At 54.7% G+C, this 25,176-nt stretch overlaps 1 protein-coding gene across 24 annotated transcripts in view; it reads left to right on the forward strand.

Annotated features, from left to right (window-relative positions):
- Nucleotides 1-25,176, forward strand: part of RAP1GAP2 (RAP1 GTPase activating protein 2) — a 53,711-nt gene that overhangs the window by 24,378 nt on the left and 4,157 nt on the right. For 6 of the 24 annotated variants that reach the window (XM_063402981.1, XM_063402976.1, XM_063402975.1 and 3 more), the window contains 22 exons: nucleotides 9,972-10,056; nucleotides 12,267-12,302; nucleotides 12,533-12,577; nucleotides 13,008-13,040; nucleotides 13,355-13,564; nucleotides 13,968-14,071; nucleotides 14,573-14,651; nucleotides 15,003-15,056; nucleotides 15,309-15,392; nucleotides 16,255-16,355; nucleotides 16,965-17,094; nucleotides 17,294-17,449; nucleotides 17,934-18,005; nucleotides 18,402-18,488; nucleotides 18,698-18,832; nucleotides 21,272-21,409; nucleotides 21,786-21,904; nucleotides 22,036-22,149; nucleotides 22,613-22,730; nucleotides 23,235-23,361; nucleotides 24,550-24,629; nucleotides 24,806-24,840. In XM_063402981.1, coding sequence (XP_063259051.1) covers nucleotides 9,972-10,056; nucleotides 12,267-12,302; nucleotides 12,533-12,577; nucleotides 13,008-13,040; nucleotides 13,355-13,564; nucleotides 13,968-14,071; nucleotides 14,573-14,651; nucleotides 15,003-15,056; nucleotides 15,309-15,392; nucleotides 16,255-16,355; nucleotides 16,965-17,094; nucleotides 17,294-17,449; nucleotides 17,934-18,005; nucleotides 18,402-18,488; nucleotides 18,698-18,832; nucleotides 21,272-21,409; nucleotides 21,786-21,904; nucleotides 22,036-22,149; nucleotides 22,613-22,730; nucleotides 23,235-23,361; nucleotides 24,550-24,629; nucleotides 24,806-24,814 — 2,116 coding nt within the window. In that variant the 3' untranslated portion in view covers nucleotides 24,815-24,840. Of the gene's footprint in view, nucleotides 1-1,656; nucleotides 1,780-2,015; nucleotides 2,632-9,971; nucleotides 10,057-11,565; nucleotides 11,786-12,266; nucleotides 12,303-12,532; nucleotides 12,578-13,007; nucleotides 13,041-13,354; nucleotides 13,565-13,967; nucleotides 14,072-14,572; nucleotides 14,652-15,002; nucleotides 15,057-15,308; nucleotides 15,393-16,254; nucleotides 16,356-16,964; nucleotides 17,095-17,293; nucleotides 17,450-17,933; nucleotides 18,006-18,401; nucleotides 18,489-18,697; nucleotides 18,833-21,271; nucleotides 21,410-21,785; nucleotides 21,905-22,035; nucleotides 22,150-22,612; nucleotides 22,731-23,234; nucleotides 23,362-24,549; nucleotides 24,630-24,805; nucleotides 24,841-25,176 lie in introns of those variants that run through there. The other 18 variants (XM_063402972.1, XM_063402984.1, XM_063402980.1 and 15 more) reach the window with 13 other exon arrangements.

The raw sequence follows: 25,176 nt of genomic DNA on the forward strand, positions 1-25,176 counted from the left end.
GAGTCCAGGAGCAATTACTTCCATTGTGGGCTGAGCCACATTTGGTTGGAGAGGGAACCTGACTGAGTTTCTGCTCAAAGGTTGTCTATTTCCAAATAGGAGAGAATTGAACATCTTTAAAAATCAATACAAAGCCACTTCAGCATAAACCGAGAGGAGATTAATACTTAACTTGTCTGGAAAAGGGGAGGGGAGATGTGGAAAACCTCTCCAGAGAGGGAGACTCAATGAAATTTGAGTCTGTCTGTTTAATATGAGAGCTAAAAGATTTAAAATGAACCCCCCTCTCCCTCCATTAACTGAAAACTAATTTGAGAATTGGTGTAATCTGGCACAGAATTAGGCTCTAATTTCTCTCCTTTTTTTTTTTTTTCTCTGCACCTGAGAAATTAATCAGACTGATAGCTTCAGCTTGAAGGGAAGCAGACAGGTATTTTTTTGCAGGAAGAGATCTGTTGGTCCACCAAAAACTTTATTGAACAGCTTGGCTGTGCAGGTAGCACCCAGATTTAGCAAGATTCATTCTTCTTACCTACTTACGTTCTTTCACCACCATTCAGAGTTTGGCATCATCTGATGTTGTTCTGAGGAGACAGAAATGCATTTTGGAATTTTTGGAGAATGAGTTGGACTTTTTCATGTGGGGAAATGGATACCTCAACACTTGTCTGCTGGAATTGCTGCTGCCTCAGTCTCCCCAGGGACGTCGAGATCTGGTGAAATACAAAAATACTAATCTTGGGTGTAAGTTTGGGTCTTGACTCTCTGGAGTGCCCCATGTGCACGGGATGGGTGCTGTGGTGACACTGAAATGCTGTCTGGTTCATCTGGGGTGAATTCATGTGGTGTGTTGACAAAAATAACATCACGCCTGTTTTTATCTGACTTACAGTAGGATACAGAAGAGATTATGGCAATAAAAGGGGGTTTGTTGTTGTTGCATTCAAAGAATCCATCTGATTAGAGATTCTGCTGAAACATTGAGATAGAGAAGACCAGAACTGAGGTTGTGTTGATCTCCGTAAGGTTGGTAGACAAGAGGGTGACAGGCAGGGGAGGGTGGGTGAAGCAGGAGTGTGACAGGCAGGACGAGGCAGCAGGAGCGGCTGTTCCCTGCCAGATGTGGTCTGTGGCCTCTGCAAGCTGTTTCTCCTGAGCAAACACATTTATTACCGACTTTGCCAGGGGAGCCCCATGCACTGTTAATGATTGACTGCCCCAGCTGGGGGTTTCCAGGCAGCTCCTGTTCCATGCTGGGCTCTTGCTCTGTGGGTGGGGAGCAGGGGGCCTTTCTTGCCATCTTTCCCCAGGAGTTGCTCAGGTCCTGCTTGAATGGATGGTGGGTATGGTTCCTGCAGCTGTGTGTGCCCCCCAACAGATCCCTGTTTGTGGCAGGGTTTCCCCCAAACCCTGACCTGGCTGGGACACTTTGAGCAGCTGCCCCAGGGGCTCTGCACTGTGTGCTGTGTGCATTGCCAGAGAGGTTCTGCCCTCCCTGCTCTAAGGCCAGGCTGGTTAAACACGGCCAGGGCAGTGGGCTGGACCAGGTGCAGGAGGACTGTTCCGACTGCTCCTAATGGCTGCAGGGATACGGAGAACCCGTAGGTTTTGGGCAGGTGCTGGTGTCCTGTCCTTGCTGGGTGGATGTTGTCATGCATGATCCCACACCTGCTGGCAGCAGGGATGGTGCTTTCATCTCCCGGACTAGGAAGTTGCTCAAAGTGCTGTAGCTTGTCCTGTGTCTAATTCCTGTGAAAATTAAACTGGCAGAAGAGAAAGGTGAGATAAGGGGGGCAGAGGGACCTGGGTGTTTTATCACCATGGCAACAAGGACTTCCAGGGAAAGGTACTGAGGTGAGAAGTAGATAATTTACAGGTTTACTTAATAAAAAAAAGAATTCATTTCCTGGAGGGAGTTGTGTGTAAGCTCCCGGTGTGAGGGACAGGCTCGAGGCCCCATGCTGTCCTGCTGCAGCCTGGGCTCAGGGGGAGGGATGCTCGGCCCTTGCAGAGGGATGGCAGGGCCAGGCTGGGACCAGCTGAGGGGTCCTGCGGGGCTTTGCTGCAGTGAGGAACCCGTCTGTGGGGCAGGAGCGAGTCCTCCCTCTGTGGGGGTTGAAGGGGCTGTGCTGGCACTCGGCCCCTTAAGGAGCCCGGGCTGTGGCTGCCGGGAAAGCCTCCGTGCCGGGGTGATCCGGGGCTGTGCCGCGGACGGTCGGGTCCCCGGGCCCGTGACGTGCTCAGAGCCCCGCCCGCCCGCAGAGCCGGCCCGGGGGTGTCCGGGGGTCTGCGGACACACCCGCGTCCCCCGGCCCGAGGGGCAGGGGCAGAGCTGCCGCCATCCCGCAGCCGCTCCCGCGGGGCTCCGGTACCGGCCCCGCGCTCGTTACCGGCGGCGCGGGGCGCGCGCGGGGCGGCGCGGGGCGGGGGCGGTCGCGGCCGTGGACGCGCCGCCGCCCCCGCCGGTGCCGGAGCTCGGTCGGCGGCGGCAGCCGCGATGTCCCGGGCGGGCGGCAGGACGCGGTCCCGGCGCGCGGGGGTGCGGGCGGCCGTGGTGCTGATCGGGCTCCTGCACCGCTCCCGGCAGAGCAGCGAGAGAAGGTGACGCCGCGGGGAGCCGGGGAGCGCTCGGTACCGTCGGCCGGGCAGAGCCCGGGGGCTGCGGGGGGACGCGGGGCCGGCGGCGGGAGCGGCGGATGGAATTACTGGGCGGGGGGTGCCGGCGGCGGTACCGAGAGCTGGAAGACAGGCACCGGGATAATCGCGACCCGCTCGCGGCGTGCGCTGAGTGCCGGAGCGGTGCCGGGGACCGGGCAGCCGGCACCGGCATTAACCGTGACCCGCTGGCGCTGCGCGCTGCGCGCTGGCGGCGGTGCCGGGAGCCGGGCACCGGCACAGCCGTGACCGCCCAGGGCGAGCGTGTGCAGGGGCCGCGCTCCCGGGCCAGGTGAGGCCCGGCACCGCTGCTGCTGCACACCCGGGAGCACCAGCGCGATCCTCGGGGCCCCCTCGGGCTCCCGTGCGGGCGGATCGCAACCCGGCTCCGCAGCTTTGTCTGCGTCGGGAACAGCTGACGGATGGTTTCATCTTTCATTGCCGAAACCATGCGCTACACTTCGCGTTCAACTTTGTGCCGTAGGAAATGGCCTGTTTGCAGGGCTGTGCGAGCTGGCATCTGTTCGCGGGCGCCGCTCCCCCCGCTCCGCACGGGAGCTGCTGTTGGCCTCAGAGATTGACCCCGCGCTGATCTGTGCGGGCTGCCCCGGGCAGGGAGTTTTCTCCTTCAGGACTCTGCTGCTCTGGCAACTTCGGTGTTAAAAATAGTCAGAAATAGGCACCCGAACCTCACAGCGTGTGTACCTCTGGTTCAGGGTGGAAGCAGCACGGGCAATTCTGCAGACTGAGGGGCTTTTTCCTTTCTTTTTTTCTTGCTTCAATTTGTCATTTTGTACCAAACTGAAATTAATGAAGAGTAGATTATTTGGAGAGGTTATTGTAAAATATTCTCCCACTCCCTAATCTATAAGAGTGAAAAATCAGAGTGAGGCGACTGAGGATGAAGCCTTTTGTCTGCCATCAGCTGTGGATTGCAGGGCTGGCACCCCATTTTTCAGTGCTGCTGGCACAGGGACTTTGCCTAGGACAGCTGGTGCCATGGAGAACAGGATTTCAGTGATGCACTAAACACTGAACATTGGCTTTCCTGGGGAGTTCCTGTGTCACTCGCTGTTTTGGGATATTTTCTTCCTTGCTGGGGTATTAGGTACATCATCAAAGGAGAACAGTTGGAAAAAACCAACCTGCAGGTCCTGAATGAGCAGCAGTAAGGGCTGCTCACCTGAGGCTGGGTCCCCTGTACCACACTCCCTGGCTGAAATGCAGGGTGGGGAGCTGCACTGGGGCTCCCTGGTGGGCTTGACTGTTCCTGCCCCCGCTGTTGTTCCCTGGGTTTTGTCCTGTTTAGCCCAGGCCTGTTCTAGCCATAGCTCTGCCCTTAGACCATGGGCTTCAGCTACCAGCTAGCAAGTGTTGGGAGGGCTGGAAGTCTCTTCTGCTTTCACGTGTGGTAGAGAACCCCCCGTGTGTGGGGATGAGTGCAGAGTGATGCTGGTGGGGGCCCAGATGATGCTCTGGATGTTGTACCCACTGAAACTCCTTGGCCAGTGCTGCACTTGCCTCAAGGGCAGGAAGTGTTTTACCAGTCACACCAAGCAAGACTTTGCCAAAGAGTTGTCTTTCCCCCAGGTACCAGGTTTCTGTGCATGAGCTCAGCATGACACTGGAGTGCTTAGAAAAAAACTGGCTCTGAACTTGCACAGGAATCTGCCTGGTGATATGTGAGTCTGGTTTTCCTTTTTATTTTTTTCCCCAGCATCATGTTGTGCACAAAACATCTCAGTGCGCCTCTTGCTGTGGGGTTTACTGAGTACAACAAGAGTCACACAGACATCTCAAGGGGAGAACAAGACCCTGAGGAGGATTTTTCTGCCTGCTGTGGACTCCATGGGAGTGATTGCAAGAATTCAAGCAGTGCTTTACGGTGGTTGTTTCATCTTATGCAAGCTGTCAGGGCCATCAAAGTGACATAATCTGCAGGAAAAGGAAGGGACTGGTAGCAGCATCGTCAAAAGGGACTCTGTTCCTCCACCTGCTCCTATTTGCTTTTTTCCCTCCTACATTCATCTTTGTTCTGCATTTGCAATTGAATTTTGCTTTCCATGAGCCATATGCAAGCCTGGCAGGATCAGTGGCAGCTGCAGAGTCTGTGGTGGCCCATGTCCCTTCCTCGCTAACAACCCAGCAAAGTGCAGCGCAACACACCAGGCTCCCCCGGCAGAGCTGGGTGATGTGTGCCTGCCCCTCCACCTGCAATCTTCTCACCTGTGCCTCCCCTGCACACCTGAGCTGGAGGAGAGGAGCAGGGAAGTCTTGGGGGGGGGAGGGTGGCTGCTGCTGGGGGATCCTCCTTGCTCCTTTTTCCTCTGAAAGCCTGGGATTTGTAACTGTACTTATACCTAAATGAATTTTCGTGACTATCCCACAGGCAAGGGAGGTGACGCTCTGGTGGCTGTCCTCTCACAGTGCAGAGCTGGTGGGTGGGTGCCCTGTTGTGGGGCACTTCTCCACTCACAGCCTCCCCTTGCCCTTTGGCATCAGTGCCACAGTGTTTGGAGACGCAGGTTTCTGGGAGCTGTTCTCTGCAATTTGCAAATTATTGAATCAGCTCAGAAACGTCTGCCCGAGGCTCCTGGCTCGGGTTTGGCAGGAATAGGATCAGATGAGCCTTCTGGTCTGAAAATGTCTGCAAGTGCCTTGGCTGATTTACCCAGATCTGCAGGAAATTGCCACTTTCTCTGTTCCTGCAAGGGAGAGTAGGCAGTGCATTTTGAAAAAGATAAAAACTTCTTTTCACCCTTACTTGCATATCGAGCCTCCCTGCCCTGGCCTGGCCCAGTGGGAAGCCCTTGGCCAGCTGGACGGGTTCCAGTGTCTGTGGAGGTGCAGGGAAAGCAGGAGTCAGCTCTTCGCTGGCCCCCTCCCCAGCAGGACAGGCAAGGTGTGGTGCAGCAGGGACCCCACGGCCAGTGCAGGCAGCAGGGATCCTGCCTGCTCAAGTGCAGGGCACTCTGAACTGTTCAACAGTGTTTATTTGCTGTTCAGTGGGGCAATTAAAGCCAAGCCCTGGCAGTTAAATGTCACCTTTCTCTGCGCAGGGCTGCGGTCCCGCTCTGAGGACAGTGTGCTGGGGACGTTGTGTGTGTGCAGGTGCAGGCTGGCAGTTTGCAAATATGTAATTTATTGCAAGAAATGTAGATGAGAAAATGCTGCACTCTTTTTTTTTTTCTTTTGCTGACTCTCAGGCTTTGATGTGAGAAGGCAATACTGCTCAATAGGGCTAGGCTGAGCCAGGACATAAGGTAAATCAGTTTCTACAGAAGATGTTCCATGGCAGGGGCTCACCCCAAGGGTCTGGCAGCTCTGCAGCACTGAGTGCCTGGGCTGGACCCCATGTGTGGGGCGGATTCTGGGGCCCCACGACTGTCTGACATCAGTGGGAGCCTGCAGCAGTGCATGTCCTCTGCTGATGTCCTCTCTGGGATGAGTGATGATGCAGCGAGATCTTGCCTGCCTGGCATCCTGGGATTGGGTGGAGAGCTGCTCAAAGTCAGGGCAAGGTTCTTCATTCAGGCACTCACTGCAGATTTGCAGGTGTAAACTCACAGCAAGGTGCCCTTGTCTGTGTTGCAAAAAACCCACAGTTTTGGTTGAGGGTTGTTTTTTTTTTTTGCAATTTGTGAGCAGCTGGCAAGGGCTCCTGGCCACTGCTGCTGTGCCTGGTGTGTCAGCAGGTACTTGTGTCCCGGGAGCCAGGGGTCAGTCCCAGTGTGTGGGGGATGGAGAGCAGCCCCCCAAGAGGAGGAGGACGAGCAGCCTCTGCCCTGCTTCCACCACCCACTGCCGACAGGGCTGAGCCCGGGCAGGGGGAGGATGGAAAGTGATACGGAAGCACAGTCCCCTCTGAAAACTTACAAGACTGGGCATGGAATATTAAACAAACTAAAAAGGAAGCAGCTGGCAAGGTGATGCCCATCAAGGATAAAAAATGATGAGTCCAAAAATAGAGGCTGTTAATTTACAGGAGAGTTTTTGCTGACCTTCTCAAGGATGAGGCATCTGCCAGGCAAAACTTGTTGCTGCAGGGGTTTGGTACCTCCTTAGGCCAGGTTTGATCTGTGGGATTAAGCATAGGCATACAGGTAACCTGGGATGCTCCCATCTCATTTGCACATCTTGACAGAGGCAGAGTCAACCACATGTTGTGGAGCATTTCACCATGTCAGGCAACATGTTGACATCTCCCCTCCCCACCTGTGATTTACATAAATGTACTGTATTGATTTAGAGCTTGTCTGGGAAATAAATCAGATGGACAAAATGAGGAAGTGCGATGCATTAGGTGTTTTTTACTAGGTTTTAGCTTGAGAGAGCATGAGAGAAGTGTGCACTCAGGGTCAGGGTCTGGATGGGAACACTACAGAGGTCCAGGTAGCCTTGGCTCTGTACTGAACAGGACTTTTTAATCAGAATTTCAGTATGTCTGCAGGGTTTACCAAATACAGGATATTAATTTGAAGGTGTTTTAGGAATGTGATCGGCAACGCTTTAAACAGAAAGACCTCACCTGCCCTTGCTGTGTTGGGAGCTCACCAGGGCCCATGGCATCCCCCAAAATGGGGAGAAAAATCCCCATTTTGTCCCCCTTTGGAAGGAGCCAGGAGAGCAGCTCTTAGCAGGTGGGCTTTGCCTCACAGAGACCTGGCAACAGGTGCCCCCCAAGCACAGTCCCAGGAGGGGGTTGGGATGGCTGGGGTGATCTTGGTCTCCGTTCGGAAACCCTGCAGTCGGCCCTGCCATAACTGCATTAAGGTATTTCCTTAATTAGATTTACTAAGTATGCAGGATTCTAATTCTCTCTTTTCCTTCTCTCTTAATTTGCCTAATGAGAAAAACAAAGAAATAAAATTAGGAAAGTGATGCCCACGTTTCCTTCTGGAGAGCCTGGTGTCCGGCCGCGTGGCTCTGGAGGATGCTCTGGCCCATCCTGTGCACTGGTTCCTGGCTGTGGCCCTGCAGGGTGGACATGTGGACATGTGGGCACTGGGGGCAGGCAGAGCCCCCTGGTACCTGCCAGGTGCCCCCTTAGGGAGCGAACACAGCCCTGTGACCTTTGGTTATGTACTCGATGCTGGAGCTGTGCATCTCCTGTGGTGCCAGGGAGAGGTGAGAGTGTGGGGAGCTGCCCGGCGTCCCCAGTGCCCGTCCTGGCTGGCGTGGGCACCTGCCACCCCTGCTGTGCTTCAGGCTTTGCAGAGGTTTGCACTCTCAGTGCCAGCTGGGGACTGGGTCACAGTGGGGGCTGCTGTGAGCCCCCGCTGGCTCGGGGTCACTTCAGGGGGATCCCTGAGGGCACAAAGACGTGCTAATCTTCCCTCTGATTCATTTATCATCCCCTGAGGGCAATCGGTTTGGGAAATGGGCCGTCGGCCCCTGACCCCAGCGCTGATGGCTGAATCATCGGCGTCTGTGGTTGGACTTTTACCGTGACAGATTCCCAGCGCAGAGGCTCGTTCCAAGCAGTCGTTGGGGATGGGCTTGCTTTGCTCTCCCGGAACTGCAGGAGCAGTTCCAGCAGTTTGGCCCCAAAGAAGCAGCCAGCATGTGACAGAGGAACATGTTGTTAAGTTGGGTGATTTTATAATACTTAGATGCTATGGCAACCCACTACAAATCCCAGACCAAATCAAATTATTTGTGCGCATCCCTGTAACTTTAATCTTTTCAAAGTCGTATCTGTTTTATGCCTTTGAGGCCATTGTGTGGCTGAGTGCAATCAGGCAGAGCTCAGGGTTCAAAGCAAGGAGAGCAGAGGATGAGTGGTTTGCTCCAGATCAGGCTGTGCTTTAGTGTCCTAGAAAGTCAAAGAGCAAACAAGGAAAATCTGTCATCCTTGGCATTTTTCAGCAGTAGAGACATGGTGAGGTTGTGGAGAGCAGAGAGGGAAGGAGCTTGATAAACAGTATGGGTAGGCGGGACAGGAATTCTGCTATTGCCCCACATTGCTCCAATAAATTTCTTGCACTGAAAAAGTGGAAGATGCCAGGAGCTCAAATAAGATATAACAATGTAAATTTAACCTGCTCTGATATGAAAAAGAGAAAGAAGATTTGTCTTGGTTTGATGTGATATGAAACAACAGTTCTCGATCTGGATTCACATTTCGACTCAATGCAATGGGTATTTCCCCCCGTGCCTCTGGCTAAGTCCATGTTGCTGGCAGAGCCCAGGTGGTGCCATGACTCCCCTGGCTGTGAGTAGGAGGATGCTGCTGGTCCCACTTTGCCTTCCCAGCACCCCTGCAGCCTCCCCACTGCCTCCTTTCTGCCTCCTCAGTTCATCCCCTCAGCATCTCGATGGCTCCGGGCGCTGCTGAGCAGGGCTTCCCCATGACCGGCAGGTGATTGTCACCTGCTGCCACAAACACTGGGGCTTGGGAGGAGGGGGCATGGTGGGTGGGAGGGCAGGTGTTTGCAGAGGTCGGGGGTGCCCCTGTGGCAGGAGCTGTGTGTTTTGGAGAGGCCCGGCGGGCATCGGCGCCCGTCGCGGCGCACGCGGCGCTGTGCGGAGCCATCCCGGGGCGCGCTGCCATGGGAACCAAGCCCCATTACAGCGAGATAAACAGTTGGACATTTTGGCCCGGTTTCTGCAGGACTAACCTGGCAAGGACAAGAGGAAACTAAATTAAATCTCAGATTTCTGACTCCCGGAGGAGCATCTGGCAGTGCCGCTGTGTGATGGCGTGGCTGCCTGCCCGGGAACTGCCGGGCGAGAGGGATGGGAATTTGTTCAGGGGAGGGCTGAGACCGCACTTTTCCAAAGCTCAGGGGACTTTCGGGGAGGGACTGTCTTGACAGCTCCGTGGCACAGGGGCTGTTTCCACTTTCCTGGGGTCTTGCTGGCTTCATGATGGCTCTTGGTACTTCCAAATCTGGTGCCAGGTGCCGTGTTGGCAACAGGGCCCTCGGCTGGGTCCCTCCAAACCCGTGCTGGGGTGTCCCTGGGTGTCACTGAGCCTCCTTTGCTGTTGGAAGGCTGCTCAGCCGCACGTCCTGCCCTGGTGGGGAGGGTGCCAGAGGCAGGGAAGCCATGGGGAGGGGCTGTCATAGGAACCCAGCCCTGCTGTCTCTGCACCACCAACACCACACGAGGACTCACAGCCCACCCTGGGCACAGGCTCTTCTGATGACTTCTATCACCTTCTCACACTGTCTGCTGTTTTCTTTCTCAGATTCTAGATATTACTGTACAGGCAGCTGCACACCACGGCTTTGCCAAGGGAGATAACCCTTATCTCCTGCCTCGTGCGCTGGCTCAGGCGGGGGGAGCTGACGTGCCTGTGTTTGGTTTTCCAGGAAACAGGAGCTGCTGAACAGCACGGATGTGACGGCCCCGGAGCGGCCCCTGTCACCCCCCCTGACGGCCCCACCGACCATGAAGGTGAGAGCGCGGGCGCCGCGCCGGGCCAAGCTTGGGGGAAGCCGAGTTGGTGCGGAGCAGCGCTTCCAGCACAGCGGCTGCACGGGTTAGCGCTGCTCCCACAGCAGCAGCAGTAGGCGGTTTCTGGCATTCAGCCTGTTCCGACGCCATCCCCGTCTCGGTCCGCGGTGGCGGGCCGTGTGCGCCGGCCCATCCCGCGCTGGCGCTCCCGGTACGCAATCGCGGGCGGCGATGCCGAGCAGGGTGCTGCGTCCCGGGGCTGCCCTTCCTTCCAGTCCCCTCCCCAGCACCGCGCTGGGCGGCTCTGTGCCAGCACTGTCCCCGCCGCGGGGCCGGGCATCCCGTCGTGAGGTTTTACATCTTGGGCTGTGCATCCCAGCAGGCACCTGCCTGTCCCCTGCAAACCTTCCTGCCCAACCTGTTCCGGGCACTTCGCCTCCCAGGGGAGCCACCCTTTGAAATAACAAGACAGCTGTCCTCTGACTTGAGGAAACATTAACAAAGGGAGGTGTGGGGCTGGGCAGGGATGGCCGGGCTGGTGCTCAGCCACTCCTGCTGGGTGCCCATGTGGAGGTGTGGCTGTGTGGCTAATGCAGGAGGGGCATGATGCCAGGAAGGTGATAGGTTTCTTCCAGGGCTCCCTGGTGAATGCTGTGACATGTGGGGGAGAGTGCTGGGGGCAATGCTGGCACAGCTCTGCTTGCTGCCCTCCCTGCGAGGCAGCTCTGGCCCAGTGCAGGGTTCTCTTTCTTTGTGGCCCAGAAAAGCTGGCTCTGAGTGTGCACAGCTCTCTGAAGGGTGCAGACTGCTGATGCTTTGCTCGGTACGTGTGGGCATTTTCTGTGGGACTCGCTGTAGCAGGTGGGTCTGGTGCCACCGTGGGGTCAGGTCTCAGCTCTGGCTACTGGTGAAGCAGGACTTGAAACTATCCAAGAACATTTGTACCCCAAGATAAACAGAATCCAAACCAAGCTCAAACTAAGGAAAAGACTTTTTAAAGAGCATCCACCTGTGGGCAGAGAGCTGTCTGAGCCTGGAAATTTTCTTTTTGACTCCTGCAGGGGCAGTGGATAAGGATGGGCATGATCTAAAGCTGGAAAGAGGCAGGGCTGTGTCCAAGCCACAGCTGCCCCACCTGTGCTGGCAGCCATAGACTGCTTGTGCTGTAAATCTGACCTTTGCTCACCACAAATATTAAAGGAAAAAATATCTCTCAGACTTTTCTTTTCCTTTGATTTTCATTTCTTCATCCTGTCCTCTGTTTTTTCCTCTATTTTTTGTCTTTTGACAAATTCAGTCTATTCTAAGAGCTCACTAAAAATCACTGCCCGTGCCTTTCCCCTTGTTTCCATGACCCCTTTTTTTTGCCCCCAGTCATGCATGTCTCTCGCTTTTCGCTCTCCCCTCGGGCTGGCAGTGCTGCCCTGGGCCAGCCCCTCCCCGTGTGCAGCCAGGAGCAAACCCGGGCTGGATGGAAGGAGAGCTGAGACAGGGACGGGGCGGGAGCGGAAAAGCCACTTACAGGTTTATGGGGAGTGCCGCGTTTACCCAGCCGTAGTTTGGCTGGGTAATTTATTTGTGTGTAGCTGGCAGCAGGAAGAGCTGGGAGAGGGATCAGGACTGTCCAGCAAGTCCAGCTTCTGCAGGTGCTGTGCTAAAGGGATGGCCCCAGAGCAGCTGCACTGGGCACAGGCCAGCAGCAGGACCGCGGCCCCGCTGGGCAGCGCAGGTAGAGCAGGGTGGGAGCAGGGTTATCTGAGTTCCCTCGCCGAGGGAGAGCAAGGCTGAGCCATCAGCGTGGGCTGGCAGCTCTCCCAGAGAGGCGATGGTGGGCTGGACCCGCTCTGGTGGGGTTCTTGTCCTCTCTCCCTGTGTCGCTGCTCACCCTGGGTGTGCGGTGGCTGTGGCTCCTGTCCCCGGCACCGCGGCTCCTGAGGCAGGCAGCAGAAACAGGGTTTCTAATTGGAGCAGCTCAGTAATCTCTTTAGTTCCTTTGGCAAGTGGGGATTAACCCTGCACTGGGCAGCCCAGCACTACCAGCAGCAGCTTCTCCAATGCTGCTGCGATTAAGAAAAGCTGCCTGGTCACATTCAGGGAGCAGGACAAGTGCTTGGGGTGGGGGTCCAGTGTCCTGCTGTGCTGTGGCTTGGACTGGCTCGTGTCTTGTGTCTGCTTTTATAGAACAGTAGATTTCCTTCTTTTCTTTTCAGTCAGCAGAATTCTTCGAAATGCTGGAAAAAATGCAGGTGAGCAGCCATGTGCATGCCAGTAACCCGTGATGCTTGCCCCAGCAGAGCCTCTGAGGGCAGAGGCCCCACTGCAGTGCTGGGAGGCCTGTCCAGGAACAGACCCCACCTTCCAGCGGCTTGGGTGGGACTGATCTCCATGTAGCAAAATACCCACATGTTGCTGGTATGACCCCCTGTGCTGGCAGAAGAATCTAAATTATTTGATGCATTCATTTTGTTCCAAACAGGCACCAAAACTGGAAGAACAGAGGTCGGGAAGCCAAAAACACAAGGTTGGTTGATTTTTGTTTCTTGAGGGGATCTTTTCAAGTGTCCCCTCCTCATCTAAGAGGTTTAATGTGATCATCAAAGACAGTCACTTGAAGGGCTGGAAAGGATTTATATGTTATCTAAAAACAAGGCACTGATTGAATTGCAGAGATAGGAGCATGGTGCCTGTAAATCCCTAATGCAGCTTTATGTCCAGATCAGTGCACTTCAGCTTCCAGCTGTGCAAAAGGATTGGGGTTTGCCACCACGCTGGGAAGTTGCACCAGTAGAGGAACTCCCTTTAGGCAGGACTTAGCCTGTGTTGACGCCTTCCTGCAAGGGACCAGAGGGTGCTGGAGGCACTCCCTGGGTTGGGTGGGCATGACTGGGGTTTTAAGGGACAACTGGTGGTGAGCAGATGGTCATAGATGGTGTTTTGGTTCCTTCCTCCAGGAAGACTACATCCCATACCCCAGCATCGATGAGGTGGGTGCCCTGAACCCCCGAACACCTTCTGGTAATGCCTTTCCAAAATTGCTGATGGCAGAGGTGGAGATTCTGTCTCTGAGAGGAGCTGCACAAAGCATGTTCCCTCTCCCTACCTTTGCGGTTTTTGGCTTTTCCTCAGTAGCATGTCCCCTCTTCTGTGACAGAGGTTTTAGAGAGGGGCTGGACTTGTTCTTCCTGGTGTCAGAGCTGGGGTCTGCTGCAGTAGGGGGGCAAAACATGGGGCAATGAGCTCTGCATCCCACATCCACATCCGTGTCCTGCCTGACCCCTCATGGCACATGTCTCTGCAGATCCTAGAGAAGGGTAGCCCATACCCACTGATCATCCTGCCCCAGTTTGGGGGATACTGGATAGAAGACCCAGAAAACCTTGGCACGCCCACCTCATCTGACAGCAGCATCTGCGAGGAGGAGGAGGAAAACCTCAGCCCCAGCACCTATGGCTACAAGCTGGAGTGCAAGGGAGAGGCCAGAGCCTACCGCAAACATTTCCTGGGGAAGGTGGGTTCCTCTGCCCCACGGGGCTCAAAGTTGCACACTTTTGACTGAGAAAACTCTCCAATTGTGAGGAAAATGGGCAAGTTTTACGATTTCCCTCTTTGCAAGGAGTGGAGGCACTGGTGGGGTCCCAGCATGGCAGTGATGGCCACGTACGCAGCCTCTTCCCCTGGCCCCACAGCCACAGGTCTCCTGTGACGCCAGTGGGGACATTGGCTCTGAGCTTCCTGTCCCTGGGGACCTGCAGGGCAGCCCCTGAGCTCCTGCTCACAGCCCTGGTCCTGGCAAGGGAGTGCAAGTGTGTGAGTGATGGGAGGGCGTTGGGGAAGCAGGTGAGTGTCCAGACAGTGTCCTTGCCATCGGCGAGTTGCTTCCCGGCTGCTAACATGCTGTTTTCTATTTTTAGGATCATTTAAATTTCTACTGTACAGCCAGCAGCCTTGGAAATCTGATCCTTTCTGTTAAATGTGAGGAGACAGATGGCACAGAATATTTAAGGGTTATACTCAGGTATGGAAAAAACCCACTTTGTTTAACAAAACATTCTGTCTTTGGGAGTCCCTGGTTCTGTTTCTACAGCAAGTGCTTGAGCTTGAGCAGCATGTGGAGGGGGTCTGGGTGGGATGCGAGGCATGGGAGGCAGTGGCAGCATCCCTGTGTTTCTGTGCTAGGGCTGCCTAAACCTGATAATGAATGTGAGACTTTGATCTGTTGCTAAACCCACTGGAACTGAACGTAAACCTCTGAGGGTTTAATCCTCCCTGGGATAACACCAGTCATTTCTCTCACCATCCCTACATAAGCTGACAGGACCAAGCATGTCTGAACCATTGTGTTATTTTCCTCCAAACTATGAATATTTTAGGAGCTGCAGAGATGAGAAGACAAAATGAACCTTTGCTCCCTAACCAGGCCAAACAAATGCAGCACAACAGTGTTTCCCAACAGCAGGGGCTGCTTTGCTGTAGACACTCTCTGACATCTGTCTGCTCATTGTTGTTTCTTTACTAGGTCCAAAGTGAAGACATTGCATGAAAGGATTCCGTTGGCAGGATTCAGCAAACTTCCGAGTATCCCCCAGATTGCAAAGGTGAATTGCCTGGCTTGCAGGAAAGGCTGTGCCAGTGCACATCAGGCAGAGTTGGGATGTGTTGGGCAGAGTGCCTGGGCTCTCGGGTCAAGGGGCACTTGGGTGGTGCTGTGTGCTGGCCCTGCTCTTGGTTTCCTGCTGATCCTTGGCACTCATTTGACAGGGAGAGACCTGGCTTGGCTTGCTGCATCCTCAGTCAGGGCCAGCCAGGCCATGGGGCATCCCAAGGAGAGGATGTGAAGTGGGGAGCTTCTGCTATCAAAGGCTGTATTTGGCTTCTTTGTAAGACATTCATGGCCTGAAGTTTTGGCCAAGGACCTGGCACTGACTGCTCTTTCCCCTTGCCCACAGGCCTTCTGTGACGATGCCTCTGGGCTGAAGTTCAACCCGGTTCTCTACCCCAAGGTGAGGTAACCTGCCCAAGGTCGTGTGTCCTGCAGGGACACTGAGAACCACACCCAGGGCCACTGTTGAAAACTTTTAGCCTAATTATGTGAGAATTTGACTTCTTTCCCCCTTCCACTCCCCTGGTGCTGCCCAGCTGTTGTTGTACCCTACTGCAGCTCCGGTGGGCTCTCCTCACCCCTCACCACAGATCTTTTGGCCATCACAATTTAAACCATCAGATGAAACAATTGGGGTTTTGCTTTCCTGCAGGCATCCCAGATGATAGTGTCTTATGATGAACATGAGGTCAACAACACGTTCAAGTTCGGTGTGATCTATCAGAAGTTCAGGCAGGTGAGTTGTCCCCAGGCCACTTTCATGGAGCATGTCCCTGTGCACCAGAGATCCACGTTTCATGAACACAGACTCAACTCTGACATTAATTCTGCCGTGTGCAGCACCTCGTGTCACTGGATGTCCTCACTGACTGTGTTTCTCATTGCTTGGATGTTTTCCCCACTCATTAAAATATGATATGACTGGAAAGTCTCAGTAAGGAAATCAGCCCACAAGCTGCTGTAGGGAAAAGCGAATGTGAAAATGGATTTTAGCAGGCGTGGTATTTTAATCAGATGTATGTTTAGACAGCTAAACAGCTACGTTTGTCTGGAGGGAATGAAGGCTCTGAAGAGAGGCACTTGCTGAAAATGCTGTCATTAGCTGGGGGACTCTGCATGGGGAGTGCAGAGCTCAGCCTCAGAACTCACCGGGAATTACTCTGACAGGCACTCTAATTATCTTACATATTGCATTTTGGGTTGGATTGAGTGACTCATGCAAGGCCATAATTAGGTCTCATTGTTTTGAAATACAGTGGGAGATTATTAGGGATTTTTCAACAGAGGATTCACTTCTGGTTTGGTATTTCCTGGATATTATCCTAAGGTCCTTGCTGGGCCTCAGAAGAGGCTCTCAGCAGCTTTATCCTAGGCTGTCCTGGGTGCTGAGTGGGCTGTGCCAGCCCATGGATGGTGCTGGTGGAGAGTGTGGTGGTGCCAGCTGGGGAGCAGAGGTGGGGAGCAGCCTGTGGCTGTGCAGGACACGATGGAAAGCTGCTGGTCAGACCCCAGTGACCCATGGATGGAGCTGGAGGTGACAGAGGATTGGACAGGCAGGGAAATTGGGGCTGTCAGCAGATGAACCCTGTGTTTTGTAGACCCAAGAGGAGGAGCTGTTTGGCAATAATGAAGAGAGCACTGCCTTCAAGAACTTCCTAAGTTTTCTGGGAGACACCATAACTCTCCAGGACTTCAAAGGGTAAGTTGGATAAAAAGGATGATTTTACAAATGCATTAACAGGAGAGCATGTCATATGTAAAAATATCTATGTGTGAGAACAGAAGTCATCTCGCTTATGAGCGGGATGTGCGGAGCAGAAGCAAATATAGCTTTGGCTTGTTTTTCAAAGCTGGGGGAGTTAAAAAAAATGGAGCTGCTAAGAGAGAAAAACTTCTTTTCCTGCAGCTTTGAGGTTGTGATAAAATCTGGCTATATTCAGCCATAGATGGAAGGAAGTCTGTGGAAATGTGCCGTGCCCGGTGCCTGCAGGGCGGTCACTGCAGTGGCCACAGTGTGGGCAGAGACTCCCACCTGGTGAGGGGTGGTGAGGCCACAGCTGGTGCCCATGGCTGTGGTCATCCCTGGCTGACCAGCCCTGCTTTATGTTCACCCTGTATTTCAGGCTGGTGACTGCGATGGCTGGTTACAACTCATGACGCACGGTTTGTTCTTTCCCATTTGCTCGTTGCTAGATAAAGATAAATGAGCTGGGCTGTTCCATCCTGTCCCCTGACAGCTGCTGGTGCTCTCTGTGAAGCTTTCAATTAATATCTCGTCGTTTCTCTCCGCCTTTCCCTTGATCCCCAGTTTTCGAGGAGGCCTGGATGTCAGCCACGGGCAGACGGGAGCAGAGTCTGTGTACACGGTGTTCAGGGACAGGGAGATAATGTTTCATGTCTCTACAAAGCTGCCTTTTACCGAAGGAGACACACAACAAGTAAGAGAGATGAGGTGGCTGGCACAGAAGGGTCTGAGTGGGGATGCACTGACACAGCCCTGCCCAGTGCCGTGGGCACTGCCAAGCCCTGGCTCTGTGGGAAGTGGCTGCTTGGCTCCCCAGCCTGGGACTGGCACTTGCTTCTGCAGGAGCAGAACTGCCTGATTTCACTGACCCAATGATCTGCCTTTTGGTTTAGCTCCAGAGGAAGAGGCACATTGGCAATGACATCGTGGCAATTATCTTCCAAGAGGAGAACACGCCGTTTGTCCCAGACATGATTGCCTCCAACTTCCTGCACGCCTACATTGTGGTGCAGGTGGAAAACCCTGAGGCAGATAACACAACATACAAGGTGAGGGCAGTCCCAATGTGCACCTACCCATCTTTGCTTCAGCATCTTTTCACAAGGGCATGGAGTGACAGGACAAGGGGGAATGGCTTCCCACTTGCAAAAGGTAGGGTTAGATTAGAGATTAGGAGGAAATTCTTCCCTGTGAGGGTGGTGAGGCCCTGGCACAGGCTGGCCAGGGCACTTACCCTGGGCTCAGTGATGCAGTCAGTGTTAGGCCTGGTGGGGACTTGTGTCTGTGTGCTGAACACACACTCGTGTGCACACAGGTGTGTTAATGTATGCACTGTTATGTAATGTGTGTGTATACAGACATCAGTGCATAAAATACATGTTTATAAAACAGCTCATTTGTTAAAGACTTTTGATGGTGTCCTCAGTGTTTGAATGTGCCTTGGAACAGTCTGACATATCACCTGGATGTAGATGGCATAATCCCTGTTATCCTGCTGCACCCATGGGAATAACGTGCCTCTTGACTCCTCAGGTATCAGTCACAGCCCGGGAAGACGTTCCCTCCTTTGGCCCGCCCCTGCCAAGCCCACCGGTGTTCCAGAAGGTAGGAGCTGAGAGGGGGGCGTGTTCCAAGCTGTGAAAAAGTAGACGTGCATGTCCGAGATGTTTCCAAGCACACCAGCTTGGGGAAAACAGGACTTCTGGGATTGATTTGCATTGATTTTGGTTTCCATTGAGACACCTGGTGTTTATGGTAGGATGAATAGCCATGCACCACTGCATGGCATTACTTTAGCAAGGTGGCAGCAGTCCCTCTGGTGCTGAGGCACCTGTGTTGGTGCAGGCAAGCACCTCAAATCCATCTGGGATCTTCCACCAAGGCTTCCACATCTGGAGGTGCTGCTGGATGCTTGGCTTTTGGGTTGGTACAGCTGTGGTACCAGAGATACAGAGGGTCTTAAAATGGTGGGTGTTTCCCACCTTGGTTCTCTCCCTGCAGAGCCCCGAGTTCCGGGAGTTCCTGCTGACCAAGCTCATCAATGCTGAGAACGCCTGCTGCAAGTCTGACAAGTTTGCAAAGCTGGAGGTAACGCTGCCCACGTGCCCCTGCCTGGAATAGTGTTTGGGCAGTTCTCCCATTCCTCCCCAAAGCCAGCTTTCCCTGTTGAACTGGGTTGGTGCTCACAGGGATGACAGCATGGGCAGTGCCCTCAAGGAGGCACGAGCTGGTGTCACAGGGCTCGGTGCCACTGCTCTTCCCCTGGAGCCCTGGTGAGTCTTTTGTCTCTCCCGCAGGACCGGACACGGGCTGCCCTGTTGGACAACCTTCACGATGAGCTCCACGGGCACACACAGACCATGCTGGGGCTGGGGCCCGAGGAGGACAGGCTGGAGAATGGGGGTCATGGAGGCTTTCTGGAGTCTTTCAAGGTAAAGCCCTGCCCTTGCTAACAGCAGAGCTAAGATGCACCTGAGGTTGGCAAAGCACAAGTTAGGGGACAAGAGGTGTTCCTTGAGGGTAGGGTGGCAAGAAGAGGTAGGGGCTGCAGCCACCAATGCCTGCTCAGCTTGGCAAATGTCCAAGCTGGTCCCAGTGGGAGCAAGCATGAGCTGACACAGTCACATTGTTGGTGAGTATCCCCATTGGAGTGACTTCTCCAGAGTTCCTGAGCACTTCTCTACCAGTGTACTCCAGCCTTTTTTGTGTCCCCAGAGGAGTCTCAGTCCAGGTCCAATCCCCTGCCACAGGGTGTGCCTGCAACTGGGCTCTGCTGTGGCAGGACATGTCCAGCTCATGTTCTGGCTGCTGGCTGCAACTGCTGCGGGACAGGGATCAGGATCCTGGGGAGCTGCCGCAGCAAGCGGGTGGGAGGTGGTGGGCTGGAGGAAAAGGAATGAGTAAAGTGCTGTGGAGGAAACTGAGCAGCCAGTGGCAGTAGGGACAGCGACTGGCTGGGCAGCAGGGATATCCCTCGAGACAGAGGGGCAGCACCTGAGCCTGAGGGTTTGAGCCATTGCCAGGTGTCCGAGGTGCAGCTGCCCTGTAGGGGCTGGCACTGGGCGGCCGTCACTGTCCGGGCAGGGGGGCTGTCCTGGCTGCGACTGTGCTGGGACAGCTCCTGCAGTTAACTCAGGCACGGTTATTTCTATAGCACAGAGAAGTGAGGCTGGTGAATGAGTCACCTCGTCCTGTACCCAGAGAATGGGGTTGGGGAGGAGGGGACAGCTCACCAGGCCCCGCTGCAGAGGCTCAGCTGTGTCCTGTTGCAGTGTGAGACGTGTAGGAATGGCACTGCTGTGCAGTCAGTCATACATCACAGCGTTCACCTCAGGGTCTCAACACTGAGGTTAAACAGTCTTGTTTTGGCACACAGTGTGCGAGGAGACAGACATTGGCATCTCTGGCATTGCAGGGAGTGCTGGGGTGGGAGGCGAGCCCCGTGGGCCGCGCGGGGCTGCGCCTGCCTGGGCGCCTCGGGCCCGCCCTGCTGGGCTGCCTGCTGGCCTCTGTCCTGCACCGCGCGCTGTGGGAGTGACGGGGGCAGGACAGGTGGCAAAGGAGGGCTGGAGGGGCTGAGACCGGGTCCCCATCGTATCTTTTTGCCTGCTGCCTTGCGCCTGTGACCCAGCCTACAGACCCATTCCCTTGGCCGGGTGACCGGGGGAACAGCAGAGCTCGGTTCTGCTGGTCTCTGGGTGAGTGAGAGGTGCCTTTGCTTCTTCTGTGGGAGAAAGGAGCCTTAGGGCTGGGGTGTTGGGGAACCCCACAGAGTTCCACAGCCCTGGGCAGGAGCCTGCAGAGTGTGAATACCTGTGGCCGCTGCTTTGCAGCAAAGCAACTGGTCGCTTTTACCTAAGAACAACATCAAATTGTGTATGAATTGCTGCTCACCCCAATAAATTCAGTCTGATGGACTCTTGCTTGATGTACATTATTGGATGGGCAGGAGGGGCTGTTGGGGCTATAGTCTTCAGCTCTGGAGGCTCGATGAGAGCTCAGGGCTGCAGCTTCCTCTTGCCCTGGTACAGGTCCACCTGTGGCTCCATGACCCTGAGCCAGCAGCAAACAGCCTGCATGCTGCAGATGCAGTGCTGGCACCTTCAGGAGTTTGGCCTGCCATGGCTCATTTAGTCTTTAGCCTGGGCTGGGATTCAGGGGCTGGAGGAGCAGCAGCCATGGCTGAGGGAATAGCTCATAAGAGGTCGGAGAAGGTAGCTGATGTGAAGAGTGAGGGAAGGGGGCTACTTGACGGGGATAAATGGGGATCAGGGGGAGCAGTAGCTGCGTGCGCCAGTGCTGCACAGTGCTCTCTTCCAGTCCCTTCCAGAGGTAGATAGACCAAACCAGAAGCCACAGCAGTGGTTCAGGATAAATATATTCTCAAGCAGTAGCTTGCTGAAGAACAGAAGCACTTTTATGTGGCTGTGAAGCCTCCAGCTCAGGGGCTGTTTTGGGACAGGCTGGAGAGGTGCAGGAGAGGTGCAAGAGAGGCAGGAGAGGATCTGTCCTCTCTGAGTCCAGGGAGAATTGTGGAAGGTGTGCTCACAAACATGGCTTATGGCTTGGCTGTGGCCCCCATTCCTGCCCAGGCATCTGGGAGGTTGGCCAGGCAGGAGGCAGGGCTTGGGGCTTGTGTTTGCATCTCCTGGTCCCACATAGCTGCAATCCTTGATATCACAGAGCAGTGGGGGGGAAATCTGATCCTGTGGGTGCAGTGGGGCTCCCCAAGGGCAGTCCAAGCGCAGCTGCAGCTGCCAGGGCTGCTGTCACGAGTCGTGCTGTTGTTGGGGTGTGCTTGCTCTTGGGGAGGCATAGACAGGTTGCTCTCCTTTATGATGACTTGCTGTCCCCTGTCCCCTGTGTCACAGAGAGCCATCCGGGTGCGCAGCCACTCCATGGAGACGATGGTGGGCAGCCAGAAGAAGCACCACGGCGGTGGCATCCCAGGCAGCCTCAGTGGGGGCATTGCACACAACAGCGGCGAGGTGACCAAGACCACCTTCTCGGTGAGCACGTCCACATGTCCCTCTATCCCTCTGTCCCTCCATCCCACTGTTCCTTCCTCTTCCCACCCCTCCACAGCCCGACAGGTCACTGCCTTCCACTGACACAGCCTGCCAGTCCCCAGCAAGGGTAAGGGTGAGGGGGAGACTTGCCCAGGCCATGAATTTGGATGCCTTGTTCAAGTTGGGCTTATTTTGTGGAAGAACCAAAGATAAGCTTCCTGAGGTTTTGGCCCCATAGTAAAAGGAGATAGAAAAGAATTTCTGGCATTATTTGGTTTTTAGATGTGCAGGCAGTGCAGTTCCTCTCAAGATTTTTAGTGTCTGAACTCCCAGGAGAGAGCTGTGTTCTCAAACCCAGATTGCTCTCTGCTTCCAGCCCCCTGTCCCAGCTGCTGCTGCCAAGAACCAGTCCAGGAGCCCCATCAAGCGCCGGTCAGGGCTGTTCCCTCGCCTGCACACAACATCGGAGAGCCAGGCAGAGAGCAGGACAAGGTGGTGAGTTTGTGGTGGTACCTACAGAGCATCTGCTGCTCTCACAGTTTATAGTTGGTGTTAGGTAGTACAGTTTGACCATCCTTTTTGAGTCTCTTGTATAACTCATGCAACCTGTCTCTTTGTGCCCTCAGTGACAGTGTTTCTGGAGCCCAGAAGACACCAGATTTGGGACATTCTTCCCAAGAGATGAAATCTGAAACCTCATCCAACCCCAGCTCCCCTGAAATATGCCCCAACAAAGACAGGTGAGGCAGGGGGAGCCCATCCTCCTTCTACCACAGCTCAACAGATATCAAGGAATTTGTCGAACAAAACCATATCTAAATTTTCCTGTAAATCAGTTTGATATTAAGGCAGAAACTATTCTGGTGATTCATGAGCAGAGTTCCTTTTTGGTCTTTACAAAGAAGAGCAAAGAACAGCATTTGACCGAGGTTGCCCAAATCCCCGGGGCACAGAAGGCTGCTGTGCCTGTCCCTCCCTGCCAAGGTGGAGTCAGCTCGACCGAGTGCTTCCTGCTGGGCACCCACCCAGTGCCTTATCCCACGCCCTCGGAAGTGGTTATTGCTGAAGCACCCCAAAAGGTTCATTCCTACGGCAGCGCTTTGCTCCGGGGGTGTGCAGGAGCATCTGTCCCCCTGTCACAGTCCAAGGGACACTTCCCTGGTGACAGCCACGCGCCCTTCCTTCCGTTCCGCCTCTCTCTAGGCCTTTTATCAAACTGAAAGAGAACGGGCGGTCGAACATCTCCCGTTCCTCCTCCAGCACCAGCAGCTTCAGCAGCACGGCGGGGGAGAGCGAGACCCTGGAGGAGTACGACAGCGTGGTAGGTACCAAACCCGCCCTGCAGCACATCCCTCACACCCCTTGGCTCCCTGCTGCCTCCAGACCTCTGGGCTCTGAAGGGGGGAAGTGCCTGCCAGCCCCCAGGTGCCTCCTCACTGCTGACAGGGAGAGGCTGAACCCCATCCCTGGGTGTGGGGAGTGGGAGGGTTGGTGTGCCTGGTGGGACATCAGAGTGTTGTGGCTGCCCCGTCCCTGGAGGTGTCTGAGGCCAGGTTGGACAGGGCTGGGAGAAACCTGGTCTAGTGGAAGGTGTCGCTGCCCATGGAAGGGAGGGTCTGATTAGACGGTGTTCAAGGTCCCTTCCAAACCAAGAACCCAAACCATTCTGTGATTCTGTAACACCCCAGTGAGCCTTGGAATGCCGTGGGCACTGCTTGGTCTGCCCAGGCCAGTAGGTTGCAGTGGGCACGGGTGCAGTGGGGCATTGGCAGGATGTGGGGGGTACCTGACTGCAGGAAAGGCCATGTCCTGTCTCTGTGAGCAGGGAAGCCAGCCCTCCACCGCGTCACCCTTCAAGCAGGACGTGTTTGTGTACAGCGCCTCACCCGGCAGTGAGAGCCCCGGCGCGGGGGCCACGGCCACCCCTGTCATCATGAGCAGGAGCCCCACAGGTGGGTGACAGTCAGACTGGCAGGAGGCACCGGCACTGCCCTCACTCCTGGAGACACCCGAAGCCCCTGGGTTCCTGTCGTGGTGGGTTGGAATGGGGTCTGTGGCTCTGGGATGGAGGAGCCCCCACACAGCCTTGTCTGGGTCCCAGGGTGAAGCAGCAGCTGTGCTCACCCTGGCAGGACAGGCGCCCATGGGGTGCAGGGCAGCCCCATCCTGGCAGGGCTGTTCTGGGGAGATGGCCCCACGTGCTGTAGTTCTGTACTTCCATGGGGAATTTGTTTCCTTTCTCAATTAGAGCACAGAGGTGGCTCTTGCTGTGGCTTTGTTCCTCTGTCTCCCCTGACAGGCATGTGCAGTAGTCGTGGAAACTCTGGCTCCAGAGGCTGAGCCATGACTCACAATTATTTAATCAACAAGCAGCTTCCTGTGGTCTTGGCTCCATTCCTCTCCTGCCAACCTGCTCACCAACTCCATCCATTTCAGTCGCATGATTTGCACAATGAGGTGCAACTCAAAAGGGCAGAAAGGCAGGAAGAGCTCTTTGTTGGCCCATCCTGTGGTGGCGGTGCAGTGAGACGGGGGATGGCTGCAGTCACCCCTCGCCCGCAAATCCCCACGGCTCTGATTCCTTGAGCCACAGGGACCTGCCACAGGGCACCACCATCCCCGTGGAGACACACTGTCAGAGGAGGAGCTGTTTTTGGAACAGCCAGGAAGCACAGACAGACCCAAATGGCTCTGTAACTGGGAGTGTTGCAGGCAAAACGGGACCATGGAGCGCAGGCATGCTTTTTTGTATCTTGGCACCCCACAGGTCCTCCTCCTTATTTCATTAGTGTTTTTCTGAACCCTTAAACCAGCCCCTTTTAATGCTTGAAGTGTTTATTTTGTATTTTTCCTGCCAAGAACATGAAAATCCACCCATACATTATATGGATCGGTCATTCCTTGTAGCCTTTTCAGTGGCATTTCCAGGAGAAAGACTGTGAAATGTAATTAAGCCTCAATTTGTTCCATCACAAACACTTAATGTACAGCTTTTGCCAAACATTCAGCCAAGGCAGACTAAATATTGGTAGCACTCCTGACAGCCTATTAAAGTGCCTAGCTGGGCTAGTGCAGCCAGTACTACAGCAAATATTTTTGTTCACAATTTATTATTTTTGTTCTTTGTCCTCTCCCTCCAGCAGATCTAAAGAACAGAAACTCTCCACGGTCCAACCTGAAGTTTCGCTTTGACAAGCTCAGCCACGGCAGCTCCAGCATGGTGAGTGCCAGGGCCCTCACTGGTGGGATGCAGTGTAGATGTGTCCTCCCTGCCTAGCACAGGGGGTCTGAGCTCTGGGCGTGACTGTGGGGCCTGTGAGGGAGAAAAGGGAAGGGATTTTGTGACTTCTTGCCCCTTTGTTTGCAACCCACCCCATGTTCTGTTCTTTCACATAGAGTCACTAGCAGGAGGAAGTAATGACGTGTCACAGGTGAGTGTTGGTATGTTTTGTTTTGTGCAAAAAGGCTGTTTGGGGGGCAGCTGTGTTCAGCCAACTGCTCACACTGCTTGTTATTGCCTGTGGGATCCACACTGTACCTTAGACCCCCTTAAAAGCTGCTGTAGGTGCGTGAGGGAAAGGGCAGGGATCAATGACAGGTCTGCACCCACCAGTGCTGCTGTGTAGCTTTACCTCTTCCTTTCTGGAGCACCATGCCCCTGCACCTGCTCCCAGTGTCAGGTACCCCAGCCCAGCAGGTTGCATTTTTCCCAGTTAACCTTTGTCAAACACTGGTGCCCATCTCCAGGTTTGCTGCCCTGTGCTCTG

Source organism: Prinia subflava, chromosome 8 (assembly GCF_021018805.1).
Source record: "Prinia subflava isolate CZ2003 ecotype Zambia chromosome 8, Cam_Psub_1.2, whole genome shotgun sequence".
Classification (NCBI taxonomy): Eukaryota; Metazoa; Chordata; class Aves; order Passeriformes; family Cisticolidae; genus Prinia; species Prinia subflava.